General features: G+C 41.4%; 1 protein-coding gene and 1 long non-coding RNA gene across 2 annotated transcripts in view; one reads left to right on the forward strand and one right to left on the reverse strand.

Annotated features, from left to right (window-relative positions):
* The window catches only part of Tacr3 (tachykinin receptor 3), a 66,122-nt gene extending 64,020 nt beyond the window's left edge, over positions 1-2,102 (reverse strand). Inside the window, 1 exon segment of the mRNA NM_001172729.1 lies at positions 1,561-2,102. Within this exon segment, the coding sequence (NP_001166200.1) occupies positions 1,561-2,033 (473 nt within the window). The 5' untranslated portion in view covers positions 2,034-2,102.
* Positions 1,739-13,633, forward strand: LOC106027277 (uncharacterized). The gene is made up of 4 exons (XR_010051397.1): positions 1,739-1,880; positions 3,096-3,182; positions 11,959-12,121; positions 12,591-13,633. It is a non-coding gene; the product is annotated as an uncharacterized LOC106027277 (long non-coding RNA).
* The last annotated feature ends 4,257 nt before the right edge of the window (positions 13,634-17,890 follow it).

Here is a 17,890-nt window from a genome sequence, read left to right on the forward strand (position 1 = left end):
TACAATTTCCATCAGATTTTATTTATCTCCTTAGTGCTTCAAGGGCATTGTGAGCATTTTATCATATCCCAAAGCCTTTTCTCCAGACCACAGCATTAAAAAGCCACATATGCACTTTGAAGAAATTCAAAAGGGAGAAAGAAACCTAGGCAAAGAAATGACAGTAGGAAAGGAGGGGTTGTGAACCAAAGCAACAGCATTCACTTCATCTTGGGGGAGTAAGTTGAGGCAGCTTCCTGGAAGGAGCCGGACCATGCTGTCTCAGCCACCTGTATCCCCAGCAGGAGCTCCAGGCTGATGGTGGAAGACCAGCCGTGAGGGCCAAGGGAAGACAGCAACTCCAGCCGCTTTAAAAAGTGTGACTCTGAGCTAATTTATTCCACTTCCAGAGATCGGATGGCTTCTCCTTCAATGTAACCCTCTGGGCTTAGGCCATCAAAATCGTTTCCATAGAATTGTCATTAACACTTCTGTGCTCACTGTTGCCAAGTAGTAAACAGCGGATTAACTAATAGAAAAAAAGAAAAACCTTCCCAACAGGTTCACTCCTGGAAAAAAGGCCCTTTTCACAGATGAGAACGCTAAGGCAGCGTGTGGTGTGGGGGACCTGTCTGCAACCCCTGGCCCTGGCCATCCCGGAATCTGCTTCCGGACTTCGGGTTCACCGCAGGGAAAGCTGAGTTAAAACGCAGCCTGCTTTCAGCAACAGCAGGATTCACCCTGCCTCCCACAACGCCCAGTGGACAAAAGCAAATGCCCACACATTTTAAAACCAAATAGGAGAGCCCAGGTAGGTTCGGTTTCTTTTAATTGCTTAAGCATCGCAGAATTCACAGTGAAGCAGGGGGAACACTCTGAAAAAATTATTTTAAAGGGTGTAAAGTAGTGAGTCTCATTTTAAAAATCACTTATTCATTGCTCTCGTTCGCTTCCAGAGCCCGGGGTCACCCAGGTCTCCCTCTGCACAGGGAAGCCTTGATTCCTGAGCCCCGCCCGGGAACTGCTAGCACTCACGAGTCTTCTTCAGCAGGGAGCTGGGCTGAGACTGCGAGGGAGCCAGGCTGGTGTAGGAACCCGGTTAGGAAGCAGGGCGGGGCGGCAGAGTGAGAGGAGGCGCCCAGGCTGGTGGGCGACTGTCTTTCTCTGCTAGAATAGTGACCAGCAGAGGAAAAGAGGGCCCACAGCAGTTTACAGAGCATACGAATTTCACTCCATTTCTCCAAGTCATTTGAACATTGTGCCAGTATTAACCCTTTCTAGCCAAGTTTGTCCTACTTGCGATGAGCGATCTTCGCGTCCCTGGCTCCCCTCCATTCAGTCCCTGGATGCCCCATCAGAACTCAGGGAGTCAGGGTTAGGTTGCAGGGGACACCAGGAAAGCAAAAACCAGTGCAGCCACAGGCTTTTTCCAGAGCGTCCTTAGTTCCCGCGCTCCAGCAGGCCCATTCCCGGGTGTCACCCTCCTGTCTCCAGCCTGCTCCCTCTGCGCCCTGCCGCTCGGTCCCCTCCCCGGCCCATCCCACGGGGTCCCTCTCCCCGGCCCGGCCCCGCACCGCTCACCTGTCCACCGCGATGGCCGTCATGGAGTAGATGCTGGCGAACACGGCGGTGATGGGGAAGAAGTTCTGGAAGCGGCAGTAGTTGGCGCCGAAGTACCACTCTCCGTGCAGCGCGTAGATGAAGTTGACCAGCGCGTTGAGCGCGGCCATGGCGGCGTCGGCGAAGGCCAGGTTCACGAGGAAGGAGTTGGTGACCGTCCGCATGCGCTTGTGGGCCAGCACGATCCAGATCACCACGAGGTTGCCGAGCACCGCCACGGCCACCACGGCGCCGTAGGCCAGCGACCAGAGCGCCACGCGCCAGGGCGGCTGCAGGAACGGGTGCGCGGGGCCGGGGCGCGGCGAGGGCGTCCACGACGGGGCCGGGGACGGGGACGCGGTCGGGGCCGGGGAGGAGGTCAGGTTCCTCAGCGCGGCCGGCGGCGGCCACCCCCAGCCCGGCCACGCGCTCAGGTTCCCCGCGGGCGAGGCCATGGGGGCGCAGCCCGAGTGCCCGGAGCCCAGCGCCGCCCGCAGGACGCGGCAGGTCGGGGAGCCGCCGTGCGCGCGGTCAGTCGGGGTTCTCGCCGAGCAGAGCGTGAACCCGGCGGCCGGCACGCTTTATAGCCCTGCCGTCCCCGCCCGCCCGGTGACGCGGGGTGCAGAGCGGCTATCGCGCCTCCCCGCCCCGCGGCTCCTCCCCGCGCGCTCCGCTCGCCCAGCCCCGGGTCCCCGGACCGTCCTCCCGCTGCGCTCTGCGGACCCGCAGGGTGGCCCAGGTGAGGTGCCCGGGACGGCCCGGTGCGCAGCGCTCGCTAAATCCGCGCGCCCTCCCCGGGCGCCGAAGTGGCCTGGTGCTCGCTTCCCTGCCCTGGGTGTCGCCCACTGGAAATCTCACGCCACGTCTCGACCCCAGGACCCTTGCTCACGCCTCGATTTCCCCTCTGGCTCCTACTCCCCCTGTCCACCCACTTCCCTTCTCCCCGGAAGGCCAGTTCCTTCCACCTCCTTCCCCTGGGTTTCTCCCGCGGCTGCCCGGGACGGGAGGGTCTAGCAGACACCCGCAGGGACTGCAGACCCCCGCCAAGTTTTCCTGGTTACGGATTTGGACTTAGCTCTCCCCCCAGGGAGTAAAACCTCTCCACAAACAGCTCACACTTGGCTGTAGGGTTCCGCGGGTTTCCTCACTTGGTGTCCAGCTTTTAAAAGCAAAGATGTGGATGATAAATTTAGCTTCCAGGGAGAGAAAAGCAGGAGCCTTCAGGGAGCCTATCGCTTACCCGGAGAGCAAACTGGAGTAAAGCGGTGTCCCACAGGGGTTATCAGGGCACTGCTGCAGGAAGCGTCCGTCCTTAGCCGCTGGACAGGTGTGCGGAGATTCGGGCTTAAACGTAAGGTGAGCATCTCTCAGCCATACGCGAACTGTCTGAACCCCAGTCACCTTATTTAAAAATGAAAAGTAATTAAAATCAAATTTACAGCATAATTATGGGTGTCGGCAGTTTGCGTGCATTTTCTTCGACCTCGATAAATATTAAAATATTAATGCCTTTCTAGCAACCGACGTGCATTCTGTCTGAACACTGTCCGATGAGAAGGAGCTGAACAGTGAGGCGGGGCGTGGAGGAAGCCGGAGCCGGGCAGGTACCCGCTGCATGCTCACAAGCTAAGTGCACGGGGAACACGATTATTAGTCAGTGTGATTACTCCCTGTCCCTTCCCAGGCAAACCTGTGATGATCTGACAGATGACAGGCAAAGTTAATAAGGGTGTCACACTTCCACCTTACTAATCATTTTATTTTGAAAGGCAGATTAATTCTTCCCACCCAGCATCTAGAATTTGCTTGAGTAACAAACGAAAGCCTCTTCCTCCTTCCCTAATGATACAAGGAAGAAATAAAATCAAACTACTCTTCGGTATGACACACCACTCAAGATAATAAAACACGTTAGGCGGTGGCTTAGTAATTAAACAGGTCCTGATCGAAGTTCTAAAGATGGAAAGTTACGTAGTTATATGGAAATAATTTTAATCCTACTGCTTTGCTTATCACACAGAACATCACCAGGCTGTGTATTTTGTGTTTATTAGGCTTGCATACTCATAGAGGTGACATAAAAAATCAAAATCCTGAATGATGGTTTTAGAAGCAGGTACAGTGGAAGAGGCTTAAAGCATATTTTCCGTTCTAAAGCTGGAGGTGCAGGAGAGCTTCAGCGTGGCCTTCCTCCTAGATCTGCCTTCCTTACAGGTCCCGGGTCTCAGCGGGGTCTTTGCTTGTGGTTTCTCAGGTGTGCATTGAAAAGACTTCTTTGCATGACTGTGTCAAGTACTGGAAATGTCACTAAGCGGTCAGCGGTGGACGTGGGCCTCGTGGCACCTGTCGCTTAGAGGTTTCTTCTGCCACTAACGCAGGTGTAGAGTTAAAAATAAGAAGCAACAGAAAAGTGAGAATGTTGAACTGCCAAGGAGGAAGCCACACCCACGGAGTGATGGGCTCTGTCACTTTCTGGTAATTTCTTTTTGAGGAGGGAATGAAGTTTCATAAAGACAATTACCAGAAATGTCTACCTTTGAAAATGAGCTGGGCGTGGTGGCACACATCCGTGATTCCAGTGCTCAGGAGGCCGAGGCAGGAGGCAGGAGGATTTCTGCAAGTTTCAGAGCAGTCTAAGCTGCAAAGTGAATTTGAGGCCAGCCTGCACTGCTAGTGAAACTCTGTCTCAAAAAGACAGAAAAGCGAAGAGAATGGGAGGCGAGGGGAGGGGAGGGGAGGGGAGGGAAGGGAAGGGAAAGGTTCCAGGCAACTGCGGCCCCAGCTTCCTGACTGGTATGTGGGCTTTAAAAAAATACTTATTCAAGAGAGCACTATTCGACAAATTTCTCATAGTTTTTAGTTACTATGTTCATTTCTAGCAATTTTGTTGAAATGTTTTTCCTTATCAATTATAGATACTTACTGCCTACCACTTTGACCCTGATTTACGCTTTTTTTCTCTTGCTATTTCATCAGAATTGCTTTGCAGTTACTCCTGGGAAACACCAGCCATTAATCAATCGGTACATCACTTGATTGTGCACAGACTTATTTCTTAAAAATTGTTTCTCCCTGTGAACATCCTCTCCATGTGTGCCTGTAACCGATTCCCACGGCCCACATTGTCACCCACTCCTCAAATCTCTTCCTTCTCCATCTTCATTCTTAGGCTTTGAAAGTCAGATTGCCTCCAGACTATCAGACAAAATAAAAAGCCATCAGCCAAAAATTACACAGCACCCATTTTCATCCATGTTTCATCATTTTTATTTTCTCAGTGCTGGTCATTATTCTTCTGCTAACAACCTTTGTTATCTGAGCTGCTTGTTCTCTCATCAGCTCGCCTTGGCTTTTGGGCTCATTTTCTTTAGTACTGAAGCACACAGAAGAGTCTGCATTAAAGTTTCCCTTCTGGACTCCACTGTGCTTTAGTTACCGCTTTTATCTCTCTTCTTCTATTCCTAGATGAACTTCTCTACTGAGGTACCTAGATTCGATATTCCTACTTCCTCAAGTCACAGTGTCAGTTTTAAAGTGCTGAATGTTTAACAACCTCCACGCACTTTCCTATCAGCTGTCTGCATATAAAACCCAACACTCACTGTCATCCAGGGCTTTCTTGGTCTTCGTGTAGCAGCACTGTTTCACATTTATACTAGTTTCCCAGGGCTGTCATGACAAAGGACCACAGCTTGAGTGTTTTCAGACAACAGTAATTTATTCTCTCACAGACTGGGTGCTGGAAGTCTGATGTCCAAAGAGACAGAGAGTCAGTCCATTCTTTGCCTCTCTCCTGGCCTCTCTGAGGTTCTTTGGCGTGTACATGGGCAGACCCAGTTGTCACATCTGTAACATAGTCTTCTCCCTGGTGTGTTTACTTCACCTTCCCGGTGTCCTCCTCTGTGTCCAAATTTCTCTCTCCTTGTAAACGTATCAGTCATTTGGCCAGGGCTGATCCTGAACCAGTACACTTCATTTTGATTTTCCTGCTACTACAAAGACCCTGTTTCCATATAAGGCCACATGGACAGGCACTGGGGATCAGGACTTGGGGGGAGGGGACAGAATCGTACTCAAGACACTCTGAACCTCGTCTCCGCAAGTGCATGAGCTTTCTGCAGGCAAACTTTATCCCCTTCACCCCACTATTCCCCAGATTCTTCACGCATTCCAGCATCAACGTGAAGCCCAAAATATGATTTAAATGTCAGTTCAAAACTCCCCATCTCCCAGCGTCTAAATCAGGTCTGTAGCAGTCTGTGGATATGGTCCATCCTAGGGCAAAATTCCTCTCCATCCGCAGGACTTTGGATGTGAAAATAACTATGTCCCCCTCAAACGTAAAGGGGAATCAAGCTTGAGGTGGCATCCTCATTATAAAATGTACAGAAGGGAGGGAATGAAAGGATAAAGTGAGTTCACATCCCAGCAGGACAAATTTACTACATTTGAGGGGCTAAGAAATTATGACTTTCCCCCTTGTGGGACAAATCCAGTAACTTGCTGGCTCCAGAAGAGTAGATGCAACATTCTGAGCAGCTTTTGTGTTCACTTTCTTATTTCTGCTCTCACTCATGTTTCTTCCCAAATTTAAATCCCTGTTTGGATCATTTTGATGCTAGTCAAAACCTTTTTGTCACCTGTTCTCTTCTGTGGCTGACACAGATCTCTATGGACATAAATGAGATCAGTCATTCCCCCACCAGAGCAACGAGGCTGTTCAGTGTTAGGTCCCTGTTTGCCTCCGTAACGCCGTCCTTTACCTTCCCCAGTAAATATCTGCTGCTGCTGACAGTGCTTCAAGCACACCCTCATATTTTGCATATCACGTATTCACCCTTCTGGCCTTTCTCCTGGAGACTTTTTTGTCTTTTATTGTATTCTTGTTCTTCAAATTTTATTTAAATGTTATTCATTTTAAAAAAAACATTCCAAGCAGGGGTAGGCCATTCCATTACCTATTCATACCGTAGCTTAGCTGATTTCACATTGTTCTATAATTATGATTTTCCTATTTGCCCTTCCAATTAAATTATAAGACATTTGTCAGTAAGATATGAATTATGATAACATAAAACCTATAACAAATATGTCAGTGGAAATATTAGGTGCTTAGTATACCATCTGATCTTGTTTATGATTTGAAAATGACAGTTCTAAATTAGCTAGTGAGTTTTTAAAGGGGATGTTTAATTTACAAAATTAACGTTTCAGAAGTAAATGCTATTTGAGTTTGTAGGTGAAGCTTATGTTGTATTGCAAGTTGTAATTTTAAAGTTAATTGGTTTTTAAAATCATACTGGGAAGTAATAATTTCATATTTTCTGTAAAAACATACACAGGCACATTTCACATTAAAATAATACATTAGTCTAATGTTGTCTTTCCTTTTTCTGGAGTCCTGTTGTTAACATTATCTATTGTTAATATTAGACTCACAGAAGATCATGTACTATCAGGCATGTAATTAATTCAACATGTTATCGTACACTGGTGCTCTTAAAAGAATGGCAGAATTTATGAATTGATTTTTTATGCACACATAAATGTAAAACATTTGTATACTACATTCATTTCCTGTAACAAAATACTACTTGAAATACCTACAGAACCTCAGTTTTAGATTCTTTTCTACAACTGTATCATTGAAAATGCCAATCTTTTTGTTTACTAGGTGTTATTAGAAATAGTGCTCTTACACTCCATTAATACATACTTAATGCAAAATCTATTCATGTGTTCACAGTTTTGGGTTCTGTTTACCAGTTTCACTGATAGAAGTCACTGAATGTTATGCATATTTTCTCTAAGAAATTTCAGGCAAAGATATACAATCATGTTGTATTTTTGTTTTACAGTTTAAGAAATGACAAAGATTTTCATATTCAATTAACTGAGAATTTGAAAATTCTCAGTGAAGAAAATATAAAATTTCATTCTACTGCTTGGGAGTGTAAGAAATTAAATTATTGGGAAGTAAACTTCATTTCCTATGATCTCCAAATGAATCATTTGTGGAAATGAGACTGCAATCAGTTCTTTGGAGATTTCTGCTACAAAAACCATATTTATTTTATTTTGCAATTATCTTTGTTTAAAAATTTACAATACTCATAAAACATAATGTGAAATTAATCTTTTTTCTTTTGCTCATTTTGTCACATTTGTCTTGTGAGTCACTTCACGTGTGTGTCTCACGTAGGAATAAATTGTTATCCATACAGTTACTGTTTTCTCTGCTGCATACATTTGGGAAACAATGACCCATTCAGTTCAAGTAGAAATATAGAGAGAAGTTTGGGGAGAATGTGGGTGTATTTTGAATATATATTTCTTATTTCTCAGGGGGAGACTTTTCAGTAAAGGAGCAGGAAACCACAAGTGCTTAAAATTTTAATATTGACCAGCAGTCCTCTCTTACAGGTTGAAATACCAACCTTAATTTTTCCTGTGCTTTAAAAGATTTGTGACTCATAGCGGTATGGTAGCATTGACTCGGTTGCAATGTGTTGATTGAGAATATATTTTATGTCAGGTGATACTCTAGGTTTAGAATTATAAAACACTTACATGTTGATACAATTTAGTTATGGAGTTTTTTCCAAAGATACTGTGTCATTTCCTTACAGACAAATGCCTCTTAGCCTGTTTTCTGCTGCTATGATAAAACACCTAAGGGTGAGTATTACATAAAGAAAGATGGTCTATTTAATTCAAAGTTTTGGCAGCTGTAAGTCCAACACTGGGCAGCACCATCAGTCCAGCTTCTGGTGAAAGGCTTGGGGCAGCGTCACAGCGTGGAGAGCCATAGAGAGGTTGCAGAGGAAGCGGGAAGACCAGGGGGAGGTGCTGGCCTTTCTCCTGACAACTTGTTCTCTTGGGACTCCCTGGCACCCAGCAAGAACCCCAGGCATTCCCCCCAGGGGGAATGAATGAGCCAGTAACCTTCCCCTAAGCTTCAGCTCCTAAAGGTCCCAGCGCCAGCAGAGCCACGCCGCACAGGATCTTTTGGGGACCCACCCATTTGAATCACATCCAAACCAGAGTAGATATTACGGAAATGTTAGCTACCATTTAAAGATACTTTTATGCTTAATTTAGTTCAAATGGCCGTTGTAAAGGGCAGGTTTACTCTGGAAGCGCCTTACTTACATAGATCTTCTGTTATCCTACAACAACGCACTACTGAGGCACCCATTTGACAGAGGAAAAACAGAGGCTTCAAGAGATCTTGTCCAAGACCACAGGGATAGCAAGTGGACAAAGGCACTGGACAGGACTGAAAGATAAATGCTGTGATTAGGCTTGACGAATAGAGAAGGTAATACGTAATTGGGAAATGGAAGCTCATCTGTTACCAAATGAAGCATTGAGTGGGAACCAAAACGCAGAGGCACTGAGTGAAAATATCTTGAACTCCTCCCCTCAAAACAGTAAATATTTTAAAAATAATAATCCCCGAGTAAATCATTAAAGAAGTAGAAATGGGTACAATATGCCATTTTTTAAAAATTGGTACTGGGGATCAAACTCACGACCGCCTGCTTGTAAGGCGGTGTTTATGCCGCTGAGCTGTATCCCCAGCCCAAAATGGGTACAATGTAAAGCAATTTTCTAATAGACATCAAAATCTTAAGGGAAACCCTCAACCTTTGAGCCTAGGAATATCATTTCTAATTACTACTAGTGATTTAATCTGCAGAAATAATCAGAAGTTCACACAAAAATTGACTTACAAAGATGCATATGATAGCGATATTTTTGAGAGTGGAAATATGAAAAATATAATTGTAAATTAATTTTGGATTGTCCAGAATATGAATTATGGCATTTCCAAAGTTGGACTTTATATTTCCTTTTGAAGAATAAATTTGAAAGACTTAATGACATAGGATATGTTATAGATTTAAATAAAAATAAAAATACATATAGAGCTCTGTACAGTCTCTTCTCTCAACTGTACAGACAAATAATTGAACTGCATGATCAGAATCAGGAGCAAAAGAATTTGAGAATACTTACATTTCCTTGAAATTGGTAGTCACTGTTGAGTTTAGGGTTGTTCATGACTTTAATTTTTATTCCTTCACATCCACTTATTTCTTTTTTTTTGTCTTTTTCATTTTTATCGGTACCAGGGATCGAACTCACGACTGCCTGCTTGCAAGGCAGGCGCTTATGCCGCTGAGCTAAATCCCCAGCCCCTCATCTATTTATTTCTACACTTACATTGCTTCTGTTCATTTAAAACATGCAAGTAGTAGATAAAAAATATGGTCTGAGGAATTCGTGCACTGAGAAAGAAGGGAGCAAATGAAGTGATGATTTGAAGTATCTCCTTCGCTGTAACTGAGATGTTAAATAAATATTCTAATGAAGACCTACTTTTTGTAACAATTTGGTATTTTTTTATTTAAAGAGAAAAAAGAAAGGACATAAAAAAGCAGTAAAAGGGTACAAGTAATACAGAATATCAGGAAAAAATATACAGTAAGAAATCACTAGTTAATAGGTTACATATTGTCTTCTTAGAAACAGTTGTACAAGTTATAAAATTAAAGCATATAAAGTGGACATTCATACAGTGATATTGGAAACAGTTCCTTTCAATGATCCAGCAAAAGCTCAGTAATATGGTTTTCCATCCTACATACTCAAACATACCTGCGGTTATATCCCTTAGTCCACCTTCCTTTCCTCTCTTTTTTACAATAACAATTATACTTTTTGGGTTTTATTACTCCCACAGTTCTTTTTTGAAGAGAATAAAACCAAACGTGACTAAGCAAAACAGAGTCAGTTAGAACAGCAGGATGGACATAGTACATGATGCAAAAATAGAATACCAGGTGATCAAAAGTGGTTACCATTGTGCCTCTTGCTATTTTTAAATTGAGTTGCCTATATCATTCGGTATAATAGAATTGATCAAGACAGTACACAACAAGACCAATAAAACCTACATTGGAGACCTTACAGGACTTCAAAAAGAGTTAATAGTCAAACCTTGCAAGCACGTGGTCGTGAGTTTGATCCCCGGTACCAATTTAAAAAACAATTTGGTATTCTTGACTAAGTGACTAGCTAATTGAATCAGAAGACATTTTATTGTTATGACTCTTAAAATCAAAATACTTTTAACAAAAATCAGAGCCTGCATGCTTATTGTCACACTATGTTCTATAGTGCAGTAAGTTGTAAATTTGAGATAATCATTCAATCAATAAAACAACTCCTCTAGTTACTGTTTATCTTATAATTTTCTGGAAATAGTGAGAAGCATGAGCTCTTAGCACTAAGAGGCTGGGGCTTGACTCAGACACCCTTTAAATAACTGGTCATAGGTTCCCTTTCATCTTCAGGATGTGAAAGTTGGGAACGTTTTATCTAACCATGTATCTTTTGTATTAAATACCCACCACACAATGGGTACTAAGTATGATGTCTGTGCTAGATGAATTTAGCCCCTAAATGTAGAAAATTATTTTGATAAAGATAAGAATTCACTGAGCACTTTGTATGTTCTTTGTAGTGGTTCAGGCATGTGATTTACACGCCTTGCCTCGTTTATATGTCCTAAAGATATTCTGTGATGATGCTTTTACTCTAAAAGCAAAGAATTCGAGCAGAAGATCACATAATTTATCTGAAGGCAAACATATATCTAGGAAATTTTAGGAGGAAGAATTGTACTGAGAATTTAGGATCAACATCTGGAACCTTAGGCATTCGAGTATGCCATTTTTCAAAGAAAACAGATGAACAAACCATAAAACAACTGGCAGACAAATGAAATGGAAATTTGGACCTGCAACTGCGTGCAGTTTAACACAGTGTTCTTGCCCCGAATTCCTTATCTCTAATCAGTTCATCTTCAAGAGGGAAACAAAACAAAATTTAACAAATGGAACAAGCAAAAGTCTTTTGAAAAACCTAAAACATGAACACGGTCTAGTTAAAGCTGATGGTTCAAAGATATCACTGCACTGTTCTTTTCCTGAAACAAATATAAAACAATAAAAATAGGAATAGGAAAAAAAAATACTCCTCCACAGAACTCATGGGTAGACTCAGTTCCAGGTGATAATCAATAGACCAGACTTGGCTCATTAATCAAAGGTGCATCAAGGCCTTTGCCAAGTGGGAACGACCTGGCAGAGCTCAGAGTTTCCTAATAGTTGGGATACACAGAGACACATAAATAATTGCTCCATAGGAATGTAACAACAGATTGTGAGCCCTTCTGAAACCTGCATAGCAACAAAACGTGGGACAGCTAAAATTAAACACTGACATGGGCATTTAAGCCATTGTTTCAAAGTAGGCTACGTATAAAAGAAATTTGTGTTACACTTCCTTGCTCTGTATTATTTCTTCCAGAGCTACTGTCTTGCTCAAGCCATAGAAGGTACCTTGCTTTCTGTCTGGCAGAGTTTTCCTGTTGACTTCAACTTACAGCACTTGGAGACCACTGGGTTGGAAGAAAACCACATGTACTCTCTTGTTTGTGCTGTCTTCCTGAGTTCCAGGGGCCATGTGAAAAGTGAGCTCTACCTAATAGAACTTTTTGAACATAGGCAATTGCATTTATAAGTTTTTACTCTGACAGACTCATTCTAACTCTGAAGTTTTATATTGTATTTAGCTGATACTATTTTTTTAGCTGGGGATTCACATTTTTCTGTTTGGGAGTGTTAGGCTAATAGACTTACTGGCATTTTCATTCTTTAAGAAGAGATAAGGTATAAGAATTTTAGGGGGAAAATGCTTGAATAAGTCATTTTAAACAGGAAAATTTGGATCCTAGCTTTTGGAATGTTTATGCTGCTTGTTTTAGGTTGCTAGAATTTGCTATGTGACAAGGAAAATATTTTCTGTTGTGCTGTAAAATTGTGTTTCTGAATTTAGCAAGCACATGTATAATAAGATACAGTTTACTTACAGTTAACTTATTTTTTCCAGTACTAGGGATTGAATCAGGCCCTTTTTGTTTGCTTTGTTTTTTTCTTTAGGACAGGATCTTGCTAAGTGGCTAACTGGTGCAGGCTGGACTGGAACTTGAGATCTTCTTGCTTCAGCCTTTCAGAGTTCTGGGGTTAGGGTGTGCACCACCATGCACAGCTTACAGTCAGACCAGAACCTACTGATCCTGTTATCCTCCTTGAACTTGAAAGAACTTGATTGCTTCACCTGAATAAATCATTTTCTTGGTTGACTTGGAAGAAAAATTAAACCTCAGCACACAGAAGTCTCTTTTGGGAAGGACTGTGGACCTCACTTAATCTAGGTCCCCCAGAGACAAAACAATGGGATTCACTGGGATTGACAGGAAGTCATGCACATTTGTGTAGATAAATGGTCTGAAGGGATGACGAGACGCTGTTAGTGCTGTAGACTGCTGGGACACCGTGTACTGCCCCACTAGACCTGGAACTTATTAATGAAAGTCATGTCCTATTGTCATGAGGTTATATTATTGGAATAAATGTGCCAACCAACCAGGAAAGGCTTTCCTTTTCTAGACCACAGGTAGAAAGATACTGCTCACATCTCTTCATCTCCTTTAAATTGAGCTTGCTAGATTGCAATTTTCCCAATTACCTAAACCCACTTAGTGGTTAATATAAAACAATTATAGGATAAGTGGAAGCCATAAAGAAATTTCATTTTAATTTAGGATCTATCCACTGTAAACATTAGTACTCAGCAAGTCTTTATCAAATATGGCTGGTAAGAAAATTTGTGTATTCTGGAAGTTATAGATCCAGAACATTGAGGACAGTGATATTTCCGGTGACATTAGTGGAGCCCGGTTTGATCAACAACTCAAGCTGTGCAATAAATGCTGGAGATTGGTGTTTGATTGTTGATTTAACTGATTCTTTCATTTCATTCCTGCCTTAGAAGGAAAGAAAGTATGATTTTTCACTTGCATCGAATGAGCTCTAATATGTATTTTATGCTTCCTCTGAAATCTTTATATTATTTTACTAACTGCAAAAATCTGAAGATATGTATATTTGATTTTTTAGAATAAAATGCTCTGTTCTTCATATTGATGTTGTAATGCTGATTTCTCAACCTTCAACCAAACAAGAACAGAATGCTTGACCATCATGTGACCTCCAGAGGATGACTGATCAACCCAACTAAAGTACAGGGAATGCAGTAAATTGGAAAATCCCCTGGCCCACATTTGCAGGAACAATTGGTGATATCCCTCTGAAAATAAAAAATGAGTTATTTCTGTCAGAGCCAAAATCAAAACAAGACACTCAGAGAATGATTGTGATTTTTAGTCTCTCTCAAGAGTACATACTGTAGCTGGAAATTTTACTATTCTCTCTTCATAAAGCTACCAGGAAAAACACTAATTTTAATGGTGTTTTGACCAAGAACTAGCTTTCTTTGAGCTTTTAAAATCCAGATTGCAGTCAAGCCCAGTAGGGCCTCACTGAGCCCCTGAGTGACTTTGGAAGTGTCTGCAAGGGGCAACCCCTTTTCAGGAGTCTGGGGAAGTCTCTGACTGCCACCTATCTGTGATCACTGGGATTTTGGACTAAGACACAGTCTGATGGATGTTCAAGGTGCTGACCTACCTCAGTCACTTTCCCATCACTGGGACAAAATACTTGACATCCACAACTTGAAGGGGGAGAGGTTTTCATGGCTTCTGACCTCAGTCTGTGGTCAGCCAGCTCCAAACTAGAAATGGCATGCTGAAAGTGCCTGGCTGAAGAAAATCTGTCTACGTCACGTCACTGCATCCAGGTAGCCCAGAAAGAAGGAAGGTGCTGAGGAGGGAGATGCATCCCTCCAGGTCACATCCCAGTGACCCATACCTCCTGACCAGGACCCCTCTTCTAACAGCACATGCAACTATGGACCCATCAGTGGGTGAGCATAGCAATCCCAAGATCCAACCGCCTTCTAAAAATCCCACCTTTGAATATGTGAGATTATTGGAAGATATTCTAGCTCTAAACCATAGCAGCACCATTTTTGAGGTTAGCTAGTCAGTGAAGCTCGGTGGCTGAAGATCATATAGTTATTTTGAGACCTGATAAACCCATCATAGCTTGGGCTATATTATTTCAATGTTATAATTGGGAAGTACTCAGAGACTTTCCTCACTAAGAGAGAATAATATATTCAAGAACACACAACTAGAGAGTTGCTTGGAGGTGTCATTTATAAAAATAACCATGATACTGCTATGCCCAGGGTCATTTGTTAAACCTTCCCGAGGAACTGCCTAACCATCTGACTGAGAATCCTCCAACAATCAGTCATGTGAGGATGTGAAAGGCAAGTAACCTACACATCCTTCCTCAGGCATGCCGGGTTGATACTCAACCTGAAAACATCTGCTCCATGAATAGTTAACAAGCAAAGGGAAGAAGGAAACAATAACTTCACTCAAGGGGCAGCATTAAGGAGGTGCTTCTCATGGCAACAGGTAAACAGGAGTGTAATGACAGCGAGTTGGCATGGATTCTCATCCTTCATTAAGCAGCTGTCAATGGACCAGAAATATATCTAGAAAATGTGGTTTAGATAACTAGAATATAAAGGAATCTCCTTCTTTTTCAAATGGAAAGACAAGCATAGTGAATATAGACCTTAAAGATGATGTGTTAGGGAGAACTTTATGGATTTAGAAGCAGGAACTCAGTGCAGAGCATGTTGATACTAAAATAATTTCATTGACATGCAGGAAAGGGACAGGACCAAAATACGAATACAGCTGTTTCTTATTATTTTATATATTGAGGTCAGAATCCTTGCAGATGTCAACATCCATAGATGTTCAGTTTCCTTACACAAAACAATGTAATATTCATGTGCAACCCTTGCACGTCCTCCAATACATTCTTAATCATACGTATAAACACTGTATAAACACACAGTTGTTGCACCATGTTGTTTAGGGAATGAGGACATGTAAAGAGTCTACGTGTTCAGTAGAGATACAGCTGATTTTTTAAAAAAGTACTTTTGATCATGGTTGGTGAAGGTGATAACGTGGAACCCACTGGGGGCCTTCTGTTCTTTTGCTGACTCCTTGCAAGTGATTGTCATGATACATGAGATAATGGGTGGGGAGGAATGAAACAACAAATTGATTAACAACAAAAAAATTTCTAAGTCTCACAGTATCTCACCCAGAAATTCACAACACCACTAACTATTGTCTTTCTTCTTTCATTTATTTATCAGGAATGTTATAGAATAAAAGAAGCCACTGTTGAAGAATGAGCAGACTCAGGTTGTCCCATAACAGACTTGACAAGTTTAGATAGTCTACATTTGGATTTATGTATCCATAAACTGAAAAAAAAAATGACTCAAGGGAAGAGCATAAAGTTTCCCAGTAAGGAACTTCTTATGTGGCCTGTGAGCAGAAAATCCAATTTAGTATAAGGGCAGTGGAACAATTTTATGGGAAACATCATACCTTATCACCCACAAAACAGTGGAAAAGTTCAAAATTGGAACAGGCAATTGAAAAGGCTATTAAATAAGTTAAGAGGTAATAAATGAATGAAAAGGATTTTCCAATTGAATTAATGTGTGTTGAAACTTGGTGTATGTGAATATCTATGGCATATGGTTGGACAGATTGTTGAAACAGAGAAAAATAGGGAAAAGAGTGAGGGGTGATTTAGACCCATACACTTCTGCCCTTTGCCTAACAGTTTCTTTTCACCTTTTACCCAGATTCTGCAGTATGGGACCTGCACTTTATTTGAGATTTACAAAGGCCTGAATACTATTAAATTCAGTCCATACTACTATTTCTAATGGAAAAGAAAAAGAAGTAATTCTTCAAAGAACATTAGAGTCGATTGCCAAGAAAATCCTACATAGTAGTATGAGCATCCCTGAAGTAAAGTCCAGTGAAATGGAGTGGAACAAAGGTTAGTCATTGTAATGAAAGAAAATGTTCTTGAAAGAATATGTTTTAAAATGCATGTATGGCCTAATACTGAATTATAAAGGACTATTAACATAATTTTTATCATGCTCTTCAATTTTTTTTAAAAAATGGCACTGTTGCAAATATTTTACTGGGATTTTTTCACTTATATATATGGATAATTTTTCTAGTTTGATACATAAATATCATGTTTTTCTATTTATAATGCTGGGAACTAAACCCAGGGTCTTGTTCATAGAAGGTGAGCGCTCTATCACCTAACTGCCTACCAGATTAATGTTATTCTAGTTAGTAGATGTAGGAAATTCTACCATACTATACCTGTACCATAATGTATTTAACTATGCTGACTGGTGGGTGATATAATTACCTACCCGATATATAGTTAACCTTATTCAGTAAAAATTTTATCTTTTAAGAAAAAATTCCTAAAATTGAGCTTAATAAATAAATATCCACTTATTTACATAATATAAATTGGCAAGAAGTCACATACTTTTCCCCCAGAAGTACACACTTGTAAATATTGCTTCATTTACATTGTTCCAAAGAGAGGAAAGACAAGTAATACTGATACAATGGAAAAATCTATAAAATTGGTCTCATGCAAGCATATTTAATCATGATTTCTCATTATTTATTTTATGTCCTTATATACACTACATGAGAAAATAATACAAGAAGAATTGTTATCACCATAGAAAAAGTAGTGACAAGTACCTTGAATTGATTTCAAACTAACAAACACTGAGTGACATTCATCATGCAACCCAACCAATAAGCATTTTATGAGAATCAATAAATAAGGTTCCTATTGTGGCTTGAATATAATTATTTATTTGTAATAACTATTTTGACAGTAATTCTTAAAAGAAAGGATAAATATAGTGATATTTAAATTACAAAATATTATATTAAAAGCTATATTGCCATTAATCCTCCTCAAAATTTTCCAACTCACTGTGAACACATTTCTGGGAGTTATTTTTCATATCTTTATTTTCACTGTCTTGGCTGACTTGAGGTCTTAAATAGATTCCAAATGTTTTCTTTTGGTCATTTTCTTCATTTTCACTTTGGGGAAGAGCCAGAAGTTTTATGGTGCCCAATTCAGTGAATAAGTTGGATGAGGACACACAGAAATATGGATAATAAAATTGAAATATATTTTGTATGTTTAAATGTATCCTATAAGGTGAATAAAAACAAATACAGTATACTCCTGTGAAGTCATGGTTCAGAATTCGCAGCTTCTGTCATTCAAGGATTTGTCCTTAGAATGTAACTTAGAATCTAGTAATTGTTCACGGAAACCTCTGCAATTTTGCAGTCATTGCAAATATCCTCTGCAATTACTTTTTTGGTGGAAGG

The sequence above is a fragment of the Cavia porcellus genome, unplaced genomic scaffold (assembly GCF_034190915.1).
Source record: "Cavia porcellus strain 051 isolate PalLab524CR breed Dunkin Hartley unplaced genomic scaffold, mCavPor4.1 scaffold_14, whole genome shotgun sequence".
Taxonomy (NCBI): domain Eukaryota; kingdom Metazoa; phylum Chordata; class Mammalia; order Rodentia; family Caviidae; genus Cavia; species Cavia porcellus.